We start from the raw sequence: 21,167 nt of genomic DNA on the forward strand, positions 1-21,167 counted from the left end.
CTTCAACTGCCTCAGGAAGTACAACCTCTGCTGGGCCTTACTGGTGAGGGAGCTGATGTTTAACTCCCACTTGAGGTCCTGGGCGATGGTCGTGCCCAGGAAACGGAACGACTCCGCCGTGTTGACTGGGGAGCCGCGCAGGATGAGGGGGGGGGAGCGGGGCTGAGTTCCTCCTGAAGTCCACTGCCATCTCCACTGTCTTCAGGGCGTTCAGCTCCATGTGGTTCTGGCTGCACCAGGATGCCAGATGGTCAACCTCCCATCTGTAGGCAGACTCGTCACCCTCGGAGATGAGGCCGATGAGGGTGGTGTCGTCTGCAAACTTAAGGAGCTTGACAGATTGGTGTCTGGAGGTGCAGCCGTTGGTGTACAGGGAGAAGAGCAGTGGGGAGAGAACGCAGCCTTGGGGGGCACCGGTGCTGATGGGTCTGGGTGTCGGAGACTTGCTTCCCCAGCCTTACGTGCTGACTCCTGTCAGTTAGAAAGTCAGTGATCCACCTGCAGGTGGAGTCAGGCACGCTCAGCAGGGAAAGCTTGTTCTGTAGCAGAGCTGGGCTGATGGTGTTGAATGCGGAACTGAAGTCCACAAACAGCATCCTGGCACAGGAGCCAGGGGAGTCCAGGTGCTGGAGGATGTAATGAAGGGCTAAATTGACTGCGTCGTCTACAGATCTGTTAGGTCTGTAGGCGAACTGCAGTGGGTCCAGCAGGGGGTTGGTTATTGTCTTTAGGTGTTGGAGCACAAGTCGTTCAAAGGTCTTCATTATCACAGAGGTCAGAGCGACGGGTCTGTAGTCCTGAAGACCTGTGATCCTTGGCTTCTTGGGGACCGGGATGATGGTGGAGGCTTTGAAGCAGGACGGCACCCTGCAGTTTTCCAGGGAGGTGTTGAAAATCCCTGTAAACACTGGAGACAACTGGTCTGCACAGTGTTTCAGGGTTGCAGGTGAGACAGAGTCTGGGCCGGCTGCTTTGCGGGGGTTTTGTCCTTTGAAGAGCCTGTTGACTTCCTCCTCTTGGATGGACAGAGGTGTGAAGGGGGGGAGGGGTGTGCACAGGCTGGGTGCTTGTGGAGAAAGCTGGGGGGGGCTTGTGTTGATTGCTGATGGCTGATGGCGGGGGGGAGAGGAGATGCAGCCAGGACCGTCACTACGTCTGTCAAATCTGCAGTAAAACTCATTCAGCTCATTTGCCAGTCGGAGGTCATTCGTGGAGTGGGACGGTTTGGGCTTATAGTTTGTGATCTGTCTCAGCCCTTTCCAGACTGAGGCAGAATCACTGGCTGAGAACTGTTCTTGTAGTTTCTCAGAATACTGCCGTTTGGCCTCCCTCACCGCCTTGCCAAACGCGTATTTAGCCTCTTTAAAGCCCTCCCTGTCACCACTCCTAAATGCCTCTTCCTTAACCAAACGAAGCTGTTTGAGTTTGGCTGTGAACCAGGGCTTCTCGTTGTTGTAGTGAACCCTGGTGCGCGTCGGTATACAGCTGTCCTCACAGAAGCTGATATACGACGTCACAGCCTCTGCATATTCGTCCAGACTGTCAGTGGCGGTCCTAAACATCTCCAGTCCGTGCAGTCCAGGCACTCATGCAGATCCTCCACCGCCTCGCTACTCCACTTCTTGGTCGTCCTCACAACCGGTCTAGCCAGTTTGACCCTCTGCCTGTAAGAGGGGATGAGGTGGACCAAGACGTGGTCGGAGTTTCCCAGCGCAGCGCGGGGAACGGCGTGATATGCGTCTCTGATGTTGCAGTAGCACTTGTCCAGCGTGTTCTCCTCTCTGGTCGGACATTTAATAAACTGTTTATATTTTGGGAGTTCCTGTGATAAGTTCCCTTTGTTAAAGTCCCCAAGAACGATAACTAGAGAGTCCGGGTTGTTCCTCTCCACCTCCCGTATCTGGTCGGCAAGCAGCCGCTGCGCGAGCTCCACGTGAGCCTGAGGCGGGATGTAAACACCGACCAGAATGAAGGAGGAGAATTCACGGGGCGAATAAAATGGTTTAGAGTTGATAATAAATGATTCCAGATCCGGAGAACATGTCCGCTGAAGCACTGTCACGTCCTTGCACCAGCCGTCGTTAATGTAGAAACATATTCCCCCTCCCTTTGACTTGTGTGATAGCTCCGGGTCGCGGTCGGCTCGGAACAGCTGGAAGCCGGGCAGCTGCAGCGCAGAGTCCGGTATAGTTCCACACAACCACGACTCAGTAAAACACAAGACAGAAGAGAGGGAAAAGTCTCTGTTGGTGCTAACCATCAGCAGCAACTCGTCCACTTTGTTGCACAGTGAGCGCACGTTGGAGAGGAAATATCGCAGGCAGAGGAGTTTTTAGTCCTCTCTGTCTGAAGCGATTCAGCGCTCCGGAGCGCTTTCCTCTCCGGCGCTTCGCCGCTCGGCCGAGGGCCACAGCTCCCAGCAAAACGTGCATTAAAACTGCTGAAGGTGCCAGAAAGTTGGGGAAAAGATCTGCTGGGGTAGATTCCCTGAGGTTAAGGATGTCTTCTCTAGAGAAGACAATCCGTGAACTTCCACCAAAAACTAAAGAAACACAAAAAAACAAGAAAAACAGAGCGCACCAAATCGCCGAGGCAGCCGTAGTTAGCGCCATCTATGGATCTATATCTATATCTATCTATAGGATGTAATGAATGCGATGACACCAATTAAGTTTGGTGTTCGTAACAGAAATGAGAGCTGAACATGCTAATCAGATTTTGCTTGTATGTACTGCTGTTATATACAGTACAGTACCTATAAAGCAATTGAACCCCTTGGCATTTATCTGTTTTCAGTTTTACAGCTCTGGTTGGCCTATAAAAATACGTTGTTCCTGCCCCACTCTGTACAAAATAGTAGAGACCATCTTGCAATGGGATCACATCAGCCGCAGTGTCAAATCTGGCCCCTTCCTCACTTCCGGCGACCTTGTTTGGACCATGCCCACCGTCGAACTCGACCATCATTTTGATCTAAACTACACAACGATAAAGTTTTGTGACTGCCAAACCTTGGCAAAGTACTCGAAACCGCCTCTGTGGTAGTTTCCCGATGCAGAAGGTGTCTCCAGGATGGCGACCTTGCTCGGACCATGCCCACCGCCGAACGCAACCATCATTTTGATCTAAACTACACACAGGAAAAGTTTTGTGACTGCATATTTCACGGTTGCGATGCTAAAAAATCTGTCCACGGACAGACCGAAATACAAACACCTTGCAAAGTACTCAAAACCGCCTCTGTGGTAGTTCCCGCTACAGTAGGCATCTCAAGGATGGTGATCTTTTTCGGACCACGGCCACTTTCGAACTCAAGCTTCATTTTGAACTCAACTAATGTCTCGGGACTGCATCTTGCACGGTTGCGACGCTATCGCGGAGAGAAAATCTGTCCACAGACAGACAAAAATATACAGTACAACACCTGGCAAAGTAATCAAAACTGCCTCTGTGGTAGAACCAGGGTGTCTCCAGGACACACACAGACTCACAAGGTGAAAACAATACCAGCATTGCTGCCACGGCTGGTAACAAGTAGTACATACTCTACCAGGACACACCTGAGTCATCACTGGTGCAACCAGTTGTTTTGTGACATAATAACTTGAGATGACCTGTGTGTGTAATCAAGGTGTGACAATGATTTTTGGATCAATATGCCTCAAATAAATAACACTTACCCTCAGTTTACTCAAGTTAATAATCTGTACTAATAATCATAATATTCAGACCTTTTATGTAACAGGTCTAATCGGAAATAAACTCTCACATTGTGGTTTAATTGTATTCTCTTGTCTGCAGTGCACCGAAGTACTTTCCTCTAGATGTCGCAACACAAACTGGGTCTTGACGTTCTTCCAAATGAAATAATATCTGAAGCCTGTAAACAGCACTATACAAACAGAATTTCTTGGCTTGAATAGGGAAACCTGCTTTGTTTGAGACCTGCGACTGCATAACAGTTCAGTTAAACATTAATGCGCCAACCAAAAATTGCTAGCCACGCCAGCACCTTGTCTAGATATACTATTCCAGAAGGTCAAGGAATGACATTTATTGTACATTCTGTTATTCGTTAAGGGCAGATGGTTTGAATAGTTGCAATCATCTCCATTCATTGGTGTATTACCACTTCACAGAACCTAAAAACCCTCTCAAGTAAAAACTCATCCAGTCTGAAAAAGGCTTTAGCAGTTCTAAAGTCAGTGTAATGTTCCTTAGGGCTGATTACTTAAATGTATTCACATGGTAAGAAGGGGGGGATAATAGTGCAAGGCCTAGCTCCAGGTTTACTAATGTTGGATGAGCCTTCGATGACAAAGTTCTTCTTCAGGCTTTTCCCCTGTTGATCATATCAACTACAGCAGAAATGACTGGGAGTTAGTCTCCTTGATATCCACTAGCCTGGTATTCACTTTAGATAGGCCTATCTTTTCTTGACTGTCCACTCGAAGGTCAGCGACACACCATATGATTAGTCTGCCTCCACTTTGTGTTGCACAAAGCAAGTGAGTCACACTTTGTCAACAGGAGCGACGTCTGACTGTCCCCGCTTGAGTTAATGAGTGATGAAGTCCTCAGCCAACGAACAAGGCACCTTTCTGTGCCGACATGAGCCGGCGTTGGTTAATGACTAATTACAGCGCTGTGTTTACCATTACCTGTCGAGGTGAGTGAGTGGTACAGATGGTTCCGTAAGAGCAGGACAGCTGACCGTGTGCAGCGGTAGGATTGTGTCATCGGCCAAAAATGGAAACCAGTGGAAATGTTTACACGCAGATCTGCATTATGTCAGCAGAGTGTCTCAGCTAGATGTTTTTGAACAGGCTGTGATGACTGTTTTGACCAGCTATTGTTCGCCAGCAACAGGTGTGGAAGGGTCTTGTTGAGACCTGCAACTGTTTTAATGCTCTGTGCACAAGCAGCTTTTGTTGGAGACACAGCGAGAAAGATTGTGTACAAGTAGTTTGTAGGCTGCACGCAAATTCTTCAGCTCATGGAGAAGCACACCCCCGGTTGCAAAGGTTAAAATCAGAAGCTTGGGGTTATGGACACGGGCAGGTGGCGGTGTCAAGAGGGCGTCAGCTCGCAGCTATGGACTTGGACCCAGAATGAAGCCTCATGTACTGTGTTCTTCCAATCTTAAAGCTGCAGTAGGCAGAATACTTTTGGCATCATTGGGCAAAAATTCCATAATAACCTTTCAGCATATTGTAATTCAAGTGTTCTGAGAGATAACTAGACTTCTGCTCCTCCTTTCGAACATCTAGCCCGTGATGAGACACTTTGGCCAATCACAGGTCATTTCAGAGAGAGAGAGCGTTCCTATTGGCTGTTCATTCAACGGAGGCAGCTGTCAATCACTCGCAAACTCCAATTAAACGGTCAAACCAGGGAGAGCTGATCAAATATGAATTATTCTGTTACTGAAATGACTATTTCTCATGTAAATATTTTTCAGAAACATCTTGTAGTGTACTGTTCAGCTGTACAATGAGAAAGTTTGCTCTGGCTGGTGGGCGGTGCTTGGTATGTCCTCAACTGATCTCAACATGGCTGCCGGGTCACAAAAACAACACACAAAAACAGGCTAGTACACTACACTACAAGATGTTTCTGAAAACATTTGAGATGAGAAATAGGCATTACAGTAACAATATTGATTCATATTTCATCAGCGCTGCCTAGTTTGACTGATTGATTGAGTTTGTGAGTGATTGACAGCTGCTCAGAGATGGTGAGGCTCCAGCTCGACTCTGATTGGTTGTTTTCCTCTGGTCTGTGAAATCCTGTAGAGGCCATTAGGAGCACCGGAGGACACAGAGGAATACGATTGTTTTCATATTATCTGTCTTGTAGACTACTGTCAGGATATAGTGACTGTTTTATAAAAATAACTTTTGTTAATCATATTTGCTCCAACCTGCTTAAATCCTGATGAGTTTAAGGCTGTTTTTAGTCCCTAACAGTTTGATATCTTGAGAGCGGAGGCCTCATCATCTGGGCTCTCAGGTCACACTAAAATAGATTAAAAACAAACGTGGGTAATGCTGATAGACCCATGAGGTTTGTCGTGTCTAAATAGGCTTAAAACTAAAATATAATAGCAGGTAATGAGATTTTGCCTGTTTTGCTCACACTCAAAAGAGTGAAACTGAGAGAATAAGTCTCTCTGAGCGAGGGAGGGAGGGAGAGAGAGACAGGTATTGCTGCAGACAGTGTTGTGGAATGTGTGGTGGAGTTTTTGTGGTTTGGTGGGTGGGACCTAAAACACTGCTGAGCTACTTCTGAGCTGCAGGTCCCTCCCCCGGCTCCAACTCGCTCTCTGCTCTGTTTCTCTTAAAGGAACAGTCACCTCACAGTGTGACTTCGGCCTTGCTCTCTTATCAAATCTTTGGCTTCTTCTTCTCTCTTTTTCTGTCTTCCCCTCATGAAGTTGATGTTGACCCACGGGCTGAGGACGCACACGCTGCCAGATAGCGCTGACTGTAAAGGTCGCTATCTGGCTCCGCTGATGATATTGCTCTCGTGTCGTCCCCCAGGTCCATGTGTGGTCAGTGAAGCGTCCTGGAGAGCAGCATGGCAGTGTATCAGCTGAGCGTCTGGTTGAGATGAGGTGAGTTTGCTCTAAAGGCCTGACCCGGAACCAGAGTTTATGTTGCCAATTATGTACTCGATGAAGGCACAATTTAAAGGTTTATCTTTAGAAAATAAAAAGCTGAAAAAGATCTATAAACTGTTGAGTAGCAATTTTTCTGATTATTTATTTTACATTTCCAAATTGCTTCTTGAGCAGTGGTCAGATTTGTATTATAGAAATGATCTGAATGTGTCTTTTAAAGCAGCAGTAGGCAGAATGTTTTTGGCATCATTGGGCAAAAATTCCATAACAACCTTTCAGCATATTGTAATTCAAGTGTTCCGAGAGAAAACTAGACTTCTGCTCCTCCTCATGGCTCTGTTTTCAGACTTTAGAAAATCTAGCCTGTGACGGGAGACTTTGGTCATTTCAGAGAGAAAGAGTGTTCCTATTGGCTGTTCATTCAACGGAGGCATCTGTCAATCACTTGCAAACTCCGGTCAAACTGTCGTGTAATGCCTATTTTTCACATACAATGTTTACAGAAACATCTTGTAGTGCACTGTTTAGCTGTAAAAATGAGAAAGTTTGTGTATCTTTGTGTAATCTTGGTATTTCCTCAACTGATCTCAACATGGCTGCCGGGTCACAACTTGATGATGCAAGATGATTCTGAAAACATTGTATGTGAAAATAGACATTACAGTAACAGAATATTGATTCATATTAGATCAGCGCTGCCTACTTTGACGGTTTGATCGGAGTTGCGATTGATTGACAGCTGCTCAGAGACGGCAAGGCTCCAGATCAGCTCTGATTGGTTGTTTTCCTCCGGAAGAAAAATCTTGCAGATACCATTAGAATGATTTTTTTCAGATTACCTGTCTCATGCACTACTGTCAGGATATAGTGACCGATTTATAAAAATAACTTTTTTTAATCAAATTCGCTCCAATCCTACCTACTGCTGCTTTAACTGTAGGGCCAATACAGAATACTGAAATACTGATGCCCATGATTCTTCTTTTCTCCATCAGTGCCGCCTGTAAGCAATGTGAGCTCCACTGACAAACAGCTTTTCTCCACACCAGACCTCCACCTCAATCACCAGCCAATCAAATGCTCCAAGACAATAAACTGGCCAATCATGGCAAGCAGGTCACCGTGACAGCCGATCCCAAATACCAAGTGCAAACCAGCAGGCTCAGCAGCAGCAGCAGGGAGCTGCCGGCCACCTGGGTCCAAAGGGCGTCGGCGCCGGGAGCCATGGAGTCAAAACCAACCAGATTTCCCCCGGCAACCCCGGGCTGAAGGCCGTCGGCCAATCGGCGAGCGGTGTCGGAGGGATGCTGAAAACCAAATCCAAGCGGGAGCGCAGCGTCTCCATCGACTCTGGCGAATCAAGAAGTGCCGTTCCTCCAGCCCTGGAGACAGATGCCAAAGGAGGTAAGGCACACACTCTCTGTCTATACTGTACGTCCCAGATGCTGACACAGTTTTTCGTCAGTGTTCTAAGTATGCAGAAGTTCACTTCCTTTACCTTCCTATCAGGCTAATCTTTACCCGAAACACAAGATTACGCGCGTCCGCCTCCTCCACAGCAGGAAGTGAATGTAAGGACCGAGAGGACAGAAGAACTTGTTTTCTCTCTCGCTGAAATGCCCTGACCTTTCAGCGAAGCATCAGAATTTCCCCCCCGGCTTTTGATAGTTTGTGCCCGCGCTGCAGTGACGTATCTCAGATGAAAAAGCATCTTAGCTTTCTGTAGTGCTCAGAGGGAAGAGACAGGTCATGAGGTTGCGAAAACTTAGCAAGCCTAGAGAGGTTGTTATTAAAGCAGCAGACGCAGCGAGTGGGAGGGAAGAGTTAAAGTTCCCTTTGAGAGTGTCTTGGTAAATATTTGTGCTCAGTACCAAGTGTTTGATTTGCATTGTTGGCTGTTGCTTATTTAAGCGTTTCACGTGAGCGTACGACTGTCGATGACAAAGTGATTTTGTGAAACTCATCTGGGCTTCCTGTACATGACTTGAACATCTTTAAACACACAAATACACACACTCACACACGCACTCTCAGAGGGAGAGGTGTGGTTCCAACACAAAGAGCGACAGTGGCTGAAAGAGGGAGAGAATGAAAGATAGGGTGGAGGATCATTAGAGGGGAAATCTCTTTTGGCTCCATTTGACCTCCACACACACACACACACACACACACACACACACACACACACACACACACACACACACACACGCTCTTTCTGTCTCGTTCCCTGTGATCTAATTTGTGCTTGTAGAAAAGTGCATTCAAATGAGACGCAAGCCTCCCTCCTCTTTACTTCAAATCCCTCCGCCACCAAACTTGGAAACCTGTAGAGAGTCGGTGAAAAAATAGTCTGAACAGCGTCTTTTCTTTAGCGTCTATGTTTCTTGTTACACTAAATGCTGGTATCAAAAACCTACACAGAAGACGAGGTCAGCTCTTTCATACTGCCTCTCTGTGTAAAGGTAGCAGCCCTCCCTCTGCTGTCCGTTTCTCTGTATTGACACTGCACACTTCCTTCCTCCCTCACCAGTGCTCGAAGTGGGCCGGTACTCACCGGTACGCAGTAGGGATGCACCAATCCAACTTTTTCGGTCTCGATACCGATAGCGATACCTGGGCTTTGGTTGTTGGCCGATACCGAGTACCGATCTCATACCAGTGTATAACTAATGAGCTGTATGCCTCACTGTGTGGAAGTGACTGGGATCGTCTTTAATGTGTAAGGCAACGTCAGGCTTGCCTTAAACATTGCTTTCCTAACTTTGTAAAACAAAATGTAACAAATAAATACATGGATATAAATGTGGTAAATAGTTATTTATTATTAAATAATAAATCATACTCCAGCAACATCGCAAAAAAATATTCAAAATTATCAGGAATTACAATTCAAGTGTAAACCTTTTTAATGTAGCAACAGATTGGTCAAAAGTGAAACAGGAATTGAAAATGACAGTATATAATGTGTATAGTATTTAAACCTAGAATTGAATTTAATAGATCGGCTCCATTGTCAACGATATCCGATCCAGCTATTTGAGTCAGTATCGGCCCGATATCCGACCCGGTATCGGTGCATCCCTAGTACGCAGTACCGGCACTTCTTCGTTTTATTCCTCGGCGTACCATGACTTTTTCTTGCGTACCGGCACTTCTCAAATGCTCTGGGAGATTCATAATCATACACACAGTGCCAACATATTTGCGCCGCCCCTCATCAGCCGTATGAACACAAAAACTATGTGGAGAGCCGACGCACGGCACGGGGGAGGGGAGGTTGTGAACAAGGCGGTTGTGATTTATTGATAGAATACGTCCTTCGCGTCCCTTTTGTAAAATAACGAGTGAACTGTTGGTCATAACTATTTTTAATTGTGAACAAATATAATTAATGGAACATTATTTAAAAAGTTTGAGATGATTATATGATTTTTACAGGGCAAACATTTTCAGAAGAATTAAATGTTCAGACGCAGGCTGTGATATATGTAAATAAGGGCTGTCAATCCATTAAAATGTATATAATTAATCTCATGATTGTCCGTAGTTAATTGCGATTAATCGCAAATTAATCACACTTTTTTTTTATCTGTTCATAATGTACCTTAAAGGGAGATTTGTCAAGTATTTAATTATCAACATGGGAGTGGGCAAATATAATATTCAAATGTATGTATGTATGTATATATTTAGAATTGGAAATCAAGTAACAACACAAAACAATGACAGATATTGTCCAGAAACCCTCACAGCTACTGCATTTAGCATAAAACAATATGCTCAAACCATGACATGGCAAACCGCAGCCCAACAGGCAACAACAGCTGTCAGTGTGTCAGTGTGCTGACTTGACTATGACTTGCCCCAAACTGCATGTGATTATCATAAAGTGGGCATGTCTGTAAAGGGGAGACTCGTGGGTACCCATAGAACCCATTTACATTCACTGATTTCGAGGTCAGAGGTCAAGGGACCCCTTTGAAAATGGCCATGACATTTTTTCCTCACAAAATTTAGCGTAAGTTTGGAGCGTTATTTAACCTCCTTTGTTACAAGTTAGTATGACATGGTTGGTACCGATGGATTCCTTAGGTTTTCTAGTTTCATATGATACACATTTTCATACGAGTCCGGCTGAACCTAAAAATCGCAAGTGGCGTTAATGCGTTAAAAGATTGGTGGCATTAAAACAAATTTGCGTCAACGCATTATTATTGCATTAACTTTAACAGCCCTAGCCTAAAAAATAAAATTACTATTCAACTGTTTTGTCTTTGAGCTTTTTTGGAGTTTTTTATGTTAATAATAATAATGGTCCAAAATTATCATTAAAAATGAGTTTTAAGTCTAACACCTTCAACTTTTCTTATACAATATCTCCTAGTATCTTTTATTCACTGTAGATCTTCAGAATGCATCTCTATATAATATGTAGGAGCATCCTGACTGAAGAGCTCACACACCTCAGCTCTGCATGCATACCTGCCTGTCTGCCTGGCTGCTGTTGATTCCAGACCATAGGCATCCTATAATATATTATAGAGAGACACAAATAGCTATGACTACATAAATAAGATACAAATAACACAGGATAGCACTTTAACTATTAACACTATGGGTAAATATACAAACACACCACCTTAACCCTAGAATGTTCCAGTGTGATATTATTGGAGCATTATAGGCCTACTATAGAAGATGCATAGCCCAAGTATAATAATTGCAATAAAATCACAACTTATTATGACTGACACAGTACAACATGCTTAAATACATAATGTATAAATAAATAGAGCAAGATACTGCTGATACTGGCCGATACACACACACACACACACACCAACATGTGAATAAGACGAGTATTGGCACTTATTTTCTTCCACTTCAAGCACTGTTCCTTATTGTACATTCACACATCTTTTAAGTCTGTGGTTGCCCGAGCTCATCTGATGTGTTTATTGGGAGGTAGTGATGTTTGGTAATGAACCTGAAAAATCGTCACTGATTTGTTTATAGAGCTTCTCTAAATATGTGACAGTAATCAGGGATACTGCCGGAGTACTTTTCTTTCCCGTCACCAGTTGGAGTTTAAACCCACTGTTGTGTTTGCCGTCAGAAGTTGGTTCCACCTCTTCTACTGCAGGTTACCTTCTGGAAATGTTAAAAGCTGCTACGTATCTCTTGCAGCTGTTTGCACCCACTGGTGCACAGCAGCTTGTTCATCCACCAAGTCATAATTACACCATCTGAGAAGGCTCAGTTCGTGCTTCTGAAAACATCTGCATCTGCAGATGTGATTAGCATGCATGGCATTTATTTTGTCGCGTAAAGAAATGGAAACCATTCACAGTCACATTCACACCTACGGGCAATTCAGAGTCAACAATGAACCTAACCTGCATGTCTTTGGGCTGTGGGGGGGAGCCGGAAAACACCCACGCTAACACGGAGAGAACAAGCAAACTCCGCACAGAAGGGCCCCAAGCAAGATTCGAACCTGCGACCCTCTTGCTGTGAGGCGCCACCGTGCAGCCCCTGAGCAAATATGATAAAGTTATTTTTATAAAAATATCCTGATAGTAGTGCATGAGACAGATGCGATGTGAAAAAATCATCATGTCCGTCCTCCTGTGCTCCTAATGGCATGCAAGATTCTACCATGCCCGAACAAAAACAACTAATCAGAGCCGAGCCGTCTCTGAACAGCTGTCAATCACTCCGAACTCTGATCAAATGGTCAAACTAAGCAGAGCTGATCAAATATGAATCAATATTCTGTTACTGTAATGTCTATTTCTCTCCTCAAATGTTTCCAGAAACATCTTGTAGTGTACTGTTTAGATGTAAAATGAGAATGTTTGTGGCCCTGCAGCCATGTTGAAAACAGTTGAGCCAAAACCAAGCACCGCCCACCAGCCGGTGGCTCTGACTGGGTGTTTTCCTTCGGCGCTGTGAAGTCTTTTGAGCACTGGGAGGACACAGCGGCTACTTTTTTGTTTTTATCATAATTGCTCAAAGTTCCCGACTGCCGCTTTAAAGGGACAATACTATGACAGTTGTTGTCCAGGTGGTGATGTGTGTGTGTGTGTTTGTGTATTATCCTCTAGAGGGTGTTATGCGCAGTAAGCGGCGCTGTGTTCTGGAGAAGAAGCAGCCATATAGTGGAGATGAATGGTGCTCTGGACCCGACACAGAGGAAGATGAAGACAAGCCGCACACTGCGACCCACCGTGAGTCTTTCTGTCTCCACAGAGGGGGGGAACACATGGCCAGCTGCTGTTGTCTGAATGCAGCACAGTCCTCACCAACAATAGTGGCAATGTGACCACAACTTTGAAGGCCGCATTAATTATATGTAGAAATCCTCTGCCCGGTCTCCATTCAATTTCTACAGGTTAAAGCTGTTAATCATCCGTAGCTGTTGTCAGATCCTGCACACACACACTGAGAGAAAGTGCTATACTGTTCCTCTCCACTGATTTGACACTGACTTTACATGTGTTTTAGCTCCATCTAGTGTTTTGATGTTGTAGCAATTATAAACAATTATAAACCAGAATACCACTGTGACCAAATTAAACCGGTGTGCTGCTGATTTTTCTTAGGAGAGCGGGGGCTGGCAGGTCCTATCCAAGGGCTCTCTGATCGCCTGTCTGCGGGGCCCGTGTCTGAACCTGCAGGTCCTGTAATGGGATGTGTTGTGGGACCGGGGCTAAAGGCAGAGCCACCTCAGCCTTCACAGCAAGTGGTGTACGTTTTCACGACCAGCCTAGCCAACAGGTGAGAACTATTTGCAGGCCTGACATGCAGGTGATTATTCACATCAGTAGCGGTGACTGGATTTTCTTTAGGCCTTTCCCATTTCCCAGTTTGTACATCCTCGGCTCCTTTCCTCGACTCCTCTCCTCGCGTCTTAGTCCCTCCTCCCGCGGGAGATGCGAGCGAGGAGTCGAGGAAGAGATGTGAGGACGGAGGAGTCGAGGAGACATCCTTGTATACTAGATGTCATTTTAAAGCGACGTCATTTAAATATGACCTGTGGCACAGCTGCATCAGCTGTCCATTGTTTTGTTATACCGCTCTATTTTCTGATCTCTGTCAGATGAGCAGAACAGTGTTCATGACAACTTACAGGCTATATTTACTATTACTGATTCAATTCACAACGTGTTCAAATGAAACCCGCGAGCTCGTGTTTATAACATGGGAAGTCTTGTACACGATATGCTTGGCGTTCAAGTGGTTAAGTCGTGAGAACACCGCTGCTAAGCAACAGCTATATTAACGTTATTGTCAGCGTCTAGAAGCCACAGAGGCTAACAATTTAACAAGCTAGGAAGGCGGTAACATAATGCAGTAAATGCAAAGGCATAATGACAGAGGAAAAAGATGAGGCCGTTGGGAGTATCAACATTTTCCTCAGACAGATTATAAAATTACAAAGAAAAATAATATATGACTAAAATTACAATATATGAACTAGGCTTGCCGCGGTAGTCGGTGTTACCGGTGTTACACGGTGGTCAGGCATACACCAATTACATTACTTGCCCACCGCCCCCACCGTCGTTTTGCTTGTTTTATAGAAATAAAACCCATTTGGTTAATTTTCTCGTACCAGCGCTGTGTTATCAGTACATAGTCGGACAACGGACGCTACAACCTGAAAGTGAAAGTGTCTGCTACGTACGGAGTCTCAGCTCAGAGCAGCAGGAGTCAGATTTCACACACACACACACACACACACACACACACACACACACACACACACACACACACACACACACACACACATCACACACGCTTATCTGCCAATATTTCAGATTTGAACAGAATGCTATAAGGGAACCGTAACATTAAGGAGGCAATCGCTGTGAGGAGGACAGAGCGGTCACAGCCGGTGTGCCAGAGGTGCGAGGAGACAAGGACATGAGAAACAGCCTGTATCTTCTATTAACCAACCCACATGTTTTTATTTTATTTTTTATTTTGTTTAGATCTCCAGTTCAACACTGAATTGCGTAACTGCTGTAAACATTTAATTTGCAATATTGCTCTTATTTGACAGCGCTGCAGAGGCCGTGATGAAGGGACAGAGCGATTCCATCCTTCTGTTTCACCAGCAAAATGTTTCACGCACCAAGTTGGAACAGGTCAGACATCCACAGCTCAGCGGCAAATTAAACAAAATGTCAAGTTTGAGTGCAATCTTGAGTGCAAGTGTTTTTCCACAGTAAAACCACAGGTGCAAAGTATGTGGTGAGGTTAATTTGTTTAGCTATTATGGTCTCCGGTACATCTTTGTTCCTGTTTCTATTAGCAGTTGTTGTGACTGCTTGTACTGAGAAAGTGAAGTGCACTGTGCATGTGTTGTTTTGGCAAATTAACAAATAGACGATACACTGTATAATATAATAACAACAATTACTACTTTTAAAAGTAACAATAATGTACATTATGTAATGTAATGTTAGTTTTTTTCCTTATGTCTGCCACAGGGCCACCCTTCAGGGAAGCTTCCTAACCTATCTGAGAAGGTAAACTCCAGCAGCTCTCCACCCACAGGCACCCCCAAATCCCAAAGTGGAACTCCACGACCAGCCTCTGCAGGCATTGGAGGCCCGTTGCATCGTGCAGGGACACCGTCATCAGCAGGACACTCCGATAATGAATCCCCTCAGACCAGACCTGGCGGAGCCTCCAGCAATAACAACAACATCGTCGCCCATCGGTCAGAGGGAGGGAGCACAACCACACCCGCAGGCCCAGTCCCAGGAACTGTAGATGGGGAGGGTGCAGGGGGTATGTCTCTTCCCGTTGCTACTGTTTCTCCCTCGGGAAGTCCCTCCATCCTTTCTGCACACCTACAGGGCGATGCAGGCCAGAGGGGTGGCCCAGGGAACATGGATGGTCTTTCCAAAGAACAGCTGGAACACAGGGAGCGCTCTTTGCAGACACTGAGAGACATAGAGAGGCTGCTTCTACGCAGTGGGGCAGGTGGAGGCCCTGGAGACACAGGAGGCCCCAACAACAATGCTGGTAATAACCCCTCCAACCTAAATAATAACAACAATACTGATAGGAGCGGTATTCTCGAGGACCGTGACAATGGTACTAATAGCTCTGGAAATTGCAGTAGCGGTAATATGCTGTCGGCGGCCTTGGCTCCGATGGGAGGGATGAAGAAATATGAAGAACCCCTCCAGTCCATCATTTCTCAAACACAGTCCCTCACTGGACCTGCCCTTGACAGCCCCCAAATGGACTCTCACCACAACCTACCACAACACCCCCATCACCAGCTGTCACCTGGGGTCGACATGGGTCCCTTACTTGGACCAGATGGGCTGACCCCAGAGCAAATGGCGTGGAGGAAACTTCAAGAAGAATACTACCAAGAGAAGAGACGGCAACAGGAAATACAGCCCCCCACGCATCCACAGCACTTTAGAATGATGACCGAGATTGGCATGCACGGAGGTCCTATGATGATGAGAGGACCCCCTCCTCCCTACCACAGCAAGCCTGGAGAGCAGCAGTGGGGTCCTGGCAACATGATGGGAGGAGGAATGGGTGGAAATGCACGAATGATAGACATGCACCAAGAGGGACCCCGCGGCCCAAGGTTCCTGGGACAGATGCAGAGAGGGCCACCTGGGGGAGGCGGGTTCCCTGGTAGTAAAGGGGGAGTTTTATCAGTGGAGGGTCTAGGACCCCAAAGGCCCACCAGGCCAGGGATGATTTGGCTCGACGATATGCCCAACAACATAGGCGGTGGAGGTCCCTTTCATGGTTGCTACCCTGGTGGACCTCCTCAGCACTTGCAAGGTGACCAAGAACACCTGTTAACACATGAGGAAATGTTTCGCCTCATGGAGAAACGGCAGATGCAGGGGCTTCCCAGGTTCGAACTTGAGAGATTAGCTAAACAGCAGCAACAGGGCAACCTGGGCTCCAGAATTATGGATAATCCTGGGGGCCCAGACTTTCACAATTTGGGAATGGGCCGGGGTCCACCCTCCACTAGAGGTGATCCCATGGACTTTCCTGGTTCGCGGGAGATTATGGTCTCTCCTGGAGGGGGTCCTCAGATGAGAGACCTGGTGGATTCTCCACTGGGGAGCAACCTCACAATGAACATGAACCAACAGATGAATGTTCAGCAACAACAGCAGATGATGCTATCTCAGAAGCTTAGAGGAGGTCCCTCTGTAGGGGGGCCTTTAGGTGAGATGTTTAGTCCCGGAGAGATTTCACGAATCAGGGCTTCACAGAATGGAAGAGGAGGAAATAAGGGAATGATTCCAGGACCTGATGGCCCCTTCCAGTTTCCCAATCATGGTCCCTTTTCTGGAGGACAGGTGGAAGGGCCCTATCTTCAACAACCTGGCCCCGAGATGTTTGGGCCTGACCAGCAAGGTCACAATCAAATGGGAGGTACATCGCGGCTTAGTCATATGCCGATGACTGGAGGCTTCAGGGGAGTAGACCTCGGTCCTAGGCACCCCTCTGACCTATCAATCAATGTCAACCCCCTGAGCTCTCCTTCAGTGCCTCGTCCACATCAGCTCAAATCTCCATCCCTCAACCAAGAGCCATCTCCTCTTATACCCTCCCCCTCTGCTCCAGGACTGAAGTCCCCCTCACACATCTCCTCTGCAGGGCATCACCCCAATCTTCCCCCTGCGTCTGGCGCTGGGACTCCTTCCTCTTCTTCCATGAAGTCTCCCCAGATAATGGGGTCTTCCAACCTTGGGTTGCACTCTCCGTCTGCCTCTCCAGGACATCTTAAGTCCCCTGCCATGGCTGTGGGCTCTCCAGGGTGGGCGTCTCCTAAAACGGCTCTTCCAAGTCCAGGTGGTCCAATCAGTGGGAAGGTAGTGGGCAATGGAGGAAGTAGTTCCACTGACACAGGTACACTCAAAATCCAAGATTACATAGGATCATCATTAATGCTGTTCCTTGCATTGCTGTGACATTAATCAGTTCTTTTTCATGTTCTTTGCAGGCCAATCACTTCCCCCCAGGAGTTCCAACTCTACACCCATCAGCCAGCCAGGCTCTATGAATCCCAGTATGCCATTTAATTCCTCTCCCGATAACCCTCCAACTCAGAATCCTTTATCCCTCATCATGTCTCAGATGTCCAAGTATGCCATGCCCAGTTCTACTCCTCTCTACCACGATGCAATCAAAACAATTGCCACTTCCGATGATGAGATGCTGCCAGATCGACCTCTTCTATCTGGTGTCAGCATTGGAGGTATGAAACAAGAACACATTGTGACATCGACACAAAACACCTTTTACAGTTCGGCAGTGTATAGAGGGGCAAGCAGTAGAGTAATAAAGTGTTAATTCTTAGATCTATGTTGCTTTTCCTATAAACACCTTCTCTCAGCCTAAAACTTCATATTATACACTCTTAGAAATAAGGGTTCCAAAAGGGTTCTTCCTGAGGGGCAAAGGGTGCCTTCAAATGGAACTCGTGAGCTCGTATTTACAACATGGAAAGTCGTGTACACGATATGCTTGTTATTCAAGTGGTTAAGTCGTGAGAACACCGCTGCTAAGCAACGGCAATATTAACGTCACTGTCGACATCTAGAAGCCAGAGAGGCTAACAATTTAGCAAGTGGGTAACATAATGCAGTAAATGCAAAGGAATAATGACAGAGGAAAAAGATTAGTCAGTTACGGATATCAACATTTTCCTCAGACATATTACCAAGAAAAACAATATACGTCTAAAATTACAATATATTCACTTATGTATCCAAAAATGAACTTCCCTGGCCTCCGCCATTTCTGACAGTGCCAACAAACACGTCATAACTCGTGAACTCCGAGCCTTCAGAAACTGGGGGGGGGGCGTTCATATGGACTCTTCTCGTGAACACGGTAAACACCACCCCATTTGAAGGCACCATAGGGTTCTACCCAGAACCATTTGCTTCTGAAGAACCCTTTTTTTTTCTTTTTTAAAGAAAGTCTTCTTCAGGGGTTCTTATAAGTTCTTAAGACTAAGTGTTTCATTAACAACCCTTTTCATTCAAAGAACCCTTTTTGTAATAAAGAGCTCTTCAAGGATTGTTGAAAGCATGGGCACTCTCAGCCCGCACCCCCAAAAACTTTGATTGTGAACAGTGAGTGTTGTGGGTTGTGCTGCACCACGTCAGCCTTGCTGGATGTGGTTCCAACGGGCCCAGGCTAACCTGTTAAACTAACGTTAGGGTGGATAAAGATCTATGAGTAATGTAGTAAATTGTGTTAAAACCAGTTTCAAAATTCTGAAATGATAGTTCAAGACTTCTCTGTGGACCATTGGCTTAGACAGCATGACCTATGAGGACAAGTCCAAGAACCCTATATGGTTCTAGTTAGCACTTTTATTTCTTAGAGTGTAGTAGTGCAGCTTGAACATATAAATAGGCCTCCAATTAATATTTCATAAGTATGGGTTGAACAAATGGGCAGTCTATTTTCAAATGTTAATAGTGTGATTTTTCACATGCTGGCTTTGTTTTATCACCAGGAAACATGGGGAACCCCCAGACCTCCCAGATACTTGTCTCCCAGGGCCCCATTGGCCCCCACAGTGATCCACAAAGCCCTATGGGCATTGTAAGCCAAGGTCAGCAACACCTGCCCCATGACGCCTCAGGACCTGTGCTTTCTTCCCCAAACCAAATGGGCTTGCCTGCCATGAATCCTGCCATGATGGGAGGAGGTGCACCTGACGGAATGGGGCCCTGCAATGTTTCGCCGTTATCCCAGAACCAGATGGCAGGCTTCACTCGCATCCAGCCGCCACCTCATGGGCCCATGCACTCACCTATTGGAGGAATGTCACATAGTTTCTCTCAGTCTAATGAGGATATTCTACCACCTCAGCAGTTACACCTTAGTCTGCTCAGAAAAGGTCATCCTCACCAGCGCCCCTCTCATCCCTCAGACTCATTTGCCTCTTTGCCCATGGGGGAGGGCCCGGATCTAAGTGAAGTTATACGAACCAGTCACACGGGGATCCCCGAGTTCGATCTTTCCCGCATCATTCCTTCTGATAAGCCCAGTAGCACTCTTCAGTATTTCCCCAAGAGTGAGCCACATCAGAATCCACATCAGGGGCCACTATCCCAGCAACCTACTCCACAGCAACTCCTCAAACAGCTGTCTTCTTCTGGCCCTCCACACGGCAGCGGCCCTTCATCCAACCCCCACTTAGCAAACCTGCAGAATATGATGGCTGAACAGCAGCTGCCACCTCACCCCTCACACGGTGGAATCCGCCAAAACATGGGCATTCCTCAGGGGGGCTCTAGGGGCATGGTTTCTGGTGGGGGCATGGGCCCCATGTGCCCCCCTGGACATATGATGGGAAGGACAGGCATGATGCCCCAGCAGCAACTCCAGCAACAGCAAGCCATGATGGCGAACAGCCTTCTCCACCATCCTTCCAACCCGTACCCCGGCATGATGTCCTCCCAGCAGCACTCACACAATCTGATGGCACAGCAGAACATTATGATGATGCAGGCTAAGCAGCGAAGCATGTCAATTCCAGGGGATCCCTTTGGGCCCCAGGGTCCTCTAATGTCCCCTCAGGGTCCCATGATGGCCCCTTCCCACCCACAGTCTGGTATGATGGGCCCCCAGTCTCTCAGACAGCGGGGAATGTCTCTGGACAATCCCATTGGCTATGGCCCCGGTGGTATGGCCAATATGCCGTTCTGATCCAGCTCACATAAACTGTAAAAAAGAAAAAAAACAAAAAACATGTCCACTAGGTTACCTTCCCATTGTGTCCAACTTTTTCATTAATGTTATTCTCGCAGTTATTTGAAAAGAGAAACTGTAAAAACAATAAGTCAGTGATACTCTTCAAGTTTTGGATTACAACAGATTACAAATTGAATATTTCAAAGCACCGTAACACCGTTCAATAACAAATTTGAAGCCATTTTCTAAAATACTGTAAAATATGTATATTTCAAAGATGTGTGTAGTTGTCGTGGGAACAGAGTGGCAGTCAGGAGAGGAGTGCCTCAAATTTCTATTTGTTTTAATATCATTGATTTATTTTCTCCAACTACCAAACTGTTGTGCAAAGGAATTATATATATATATATAGACATATATATAATATATACTTGCTGTATATAAGATGCAATTTGTGATTGTTTGCAGTTGTTCTGTATAACAGTGTTTTAATAGAAGTCTAAAAATAGAATAATGCTGATCTCTACGGTGGTTTTAGCTTTGGTTATTGTGTCAATTATTGTTGTTTGATAACACTGACAAAGGGACACGGTTGCTGTATAATATATGAAATCTTTATTTAATTCAATTAGCTGAAGCTAAAGTACAAGCAAAAACAGATTCCGGCCAACAATAAAAAAAAACAATTCTTGACTGGGTAAATAAAACATCTTTTAAATGCAATCAAAGCAGCAATGGGTAATATATTTTCAGAACATCTGATAAAATTATAACATTATTACTGTACAAGGGTGTTTCTGCAACTATGGTCATTTTCAACTCTCCC

General features: G+C 45.9%; 1 protein-coding gene across 1 annotated transcript in view; it reads left to right on the plus strand.

Moving 5' to 3' along the window:
• bcl9l (bcl9 like) overlaps positions 1-21,064 on the plus strand; it is a 46,444-nt gene extending 25,380 nt beyond the window's left edge. The window contains 9 exon segments of the mRNA XM_037775250.1: positions 6,543-6,616; positions 7,672-7,742; positions 7,745-8,026; positions 12,730-12,852; positions 13,228-13,402; positions 14,691-14,775; positions 15,121-17,536; positions 17,631-17,885; positions 19,158-21,064. Coding sequence (XP_037631178.1) covers positions 6,612-6,616; positions 7,672-7,742; positions 7,745-8,026; positions 12,730-12,852; positions 13,228-13,402; positions 14,691-14,775; positions 15,121-17,536; positions 17,631-17,885; positions 19,158-20,356 — 4,611 coding nt within the window. The 5' untranslated portion in view covers positions 6,543-6,611 and the 3' untranslated portion in view covers positions 20,357-21,064.
• Positions 21,065-21,167: the final 103 nt, after the last annotated feature.

The sequence above is a fragment of the Sebastes umbrosus genome, chromosome 7 (assembly GCF_015220745.1).
Source record: "Sebastes umbrosus isolate fSebUmb1 chromosome 7, fSebUmb1.pri, whole genome shotgun sequence".
Lineage (NCBI taxonomy): Eukaryota > Metazoa > Chordata > Actinopteri > Perciformes > Sebastidae > Sebastes > Sebastes umbrosus.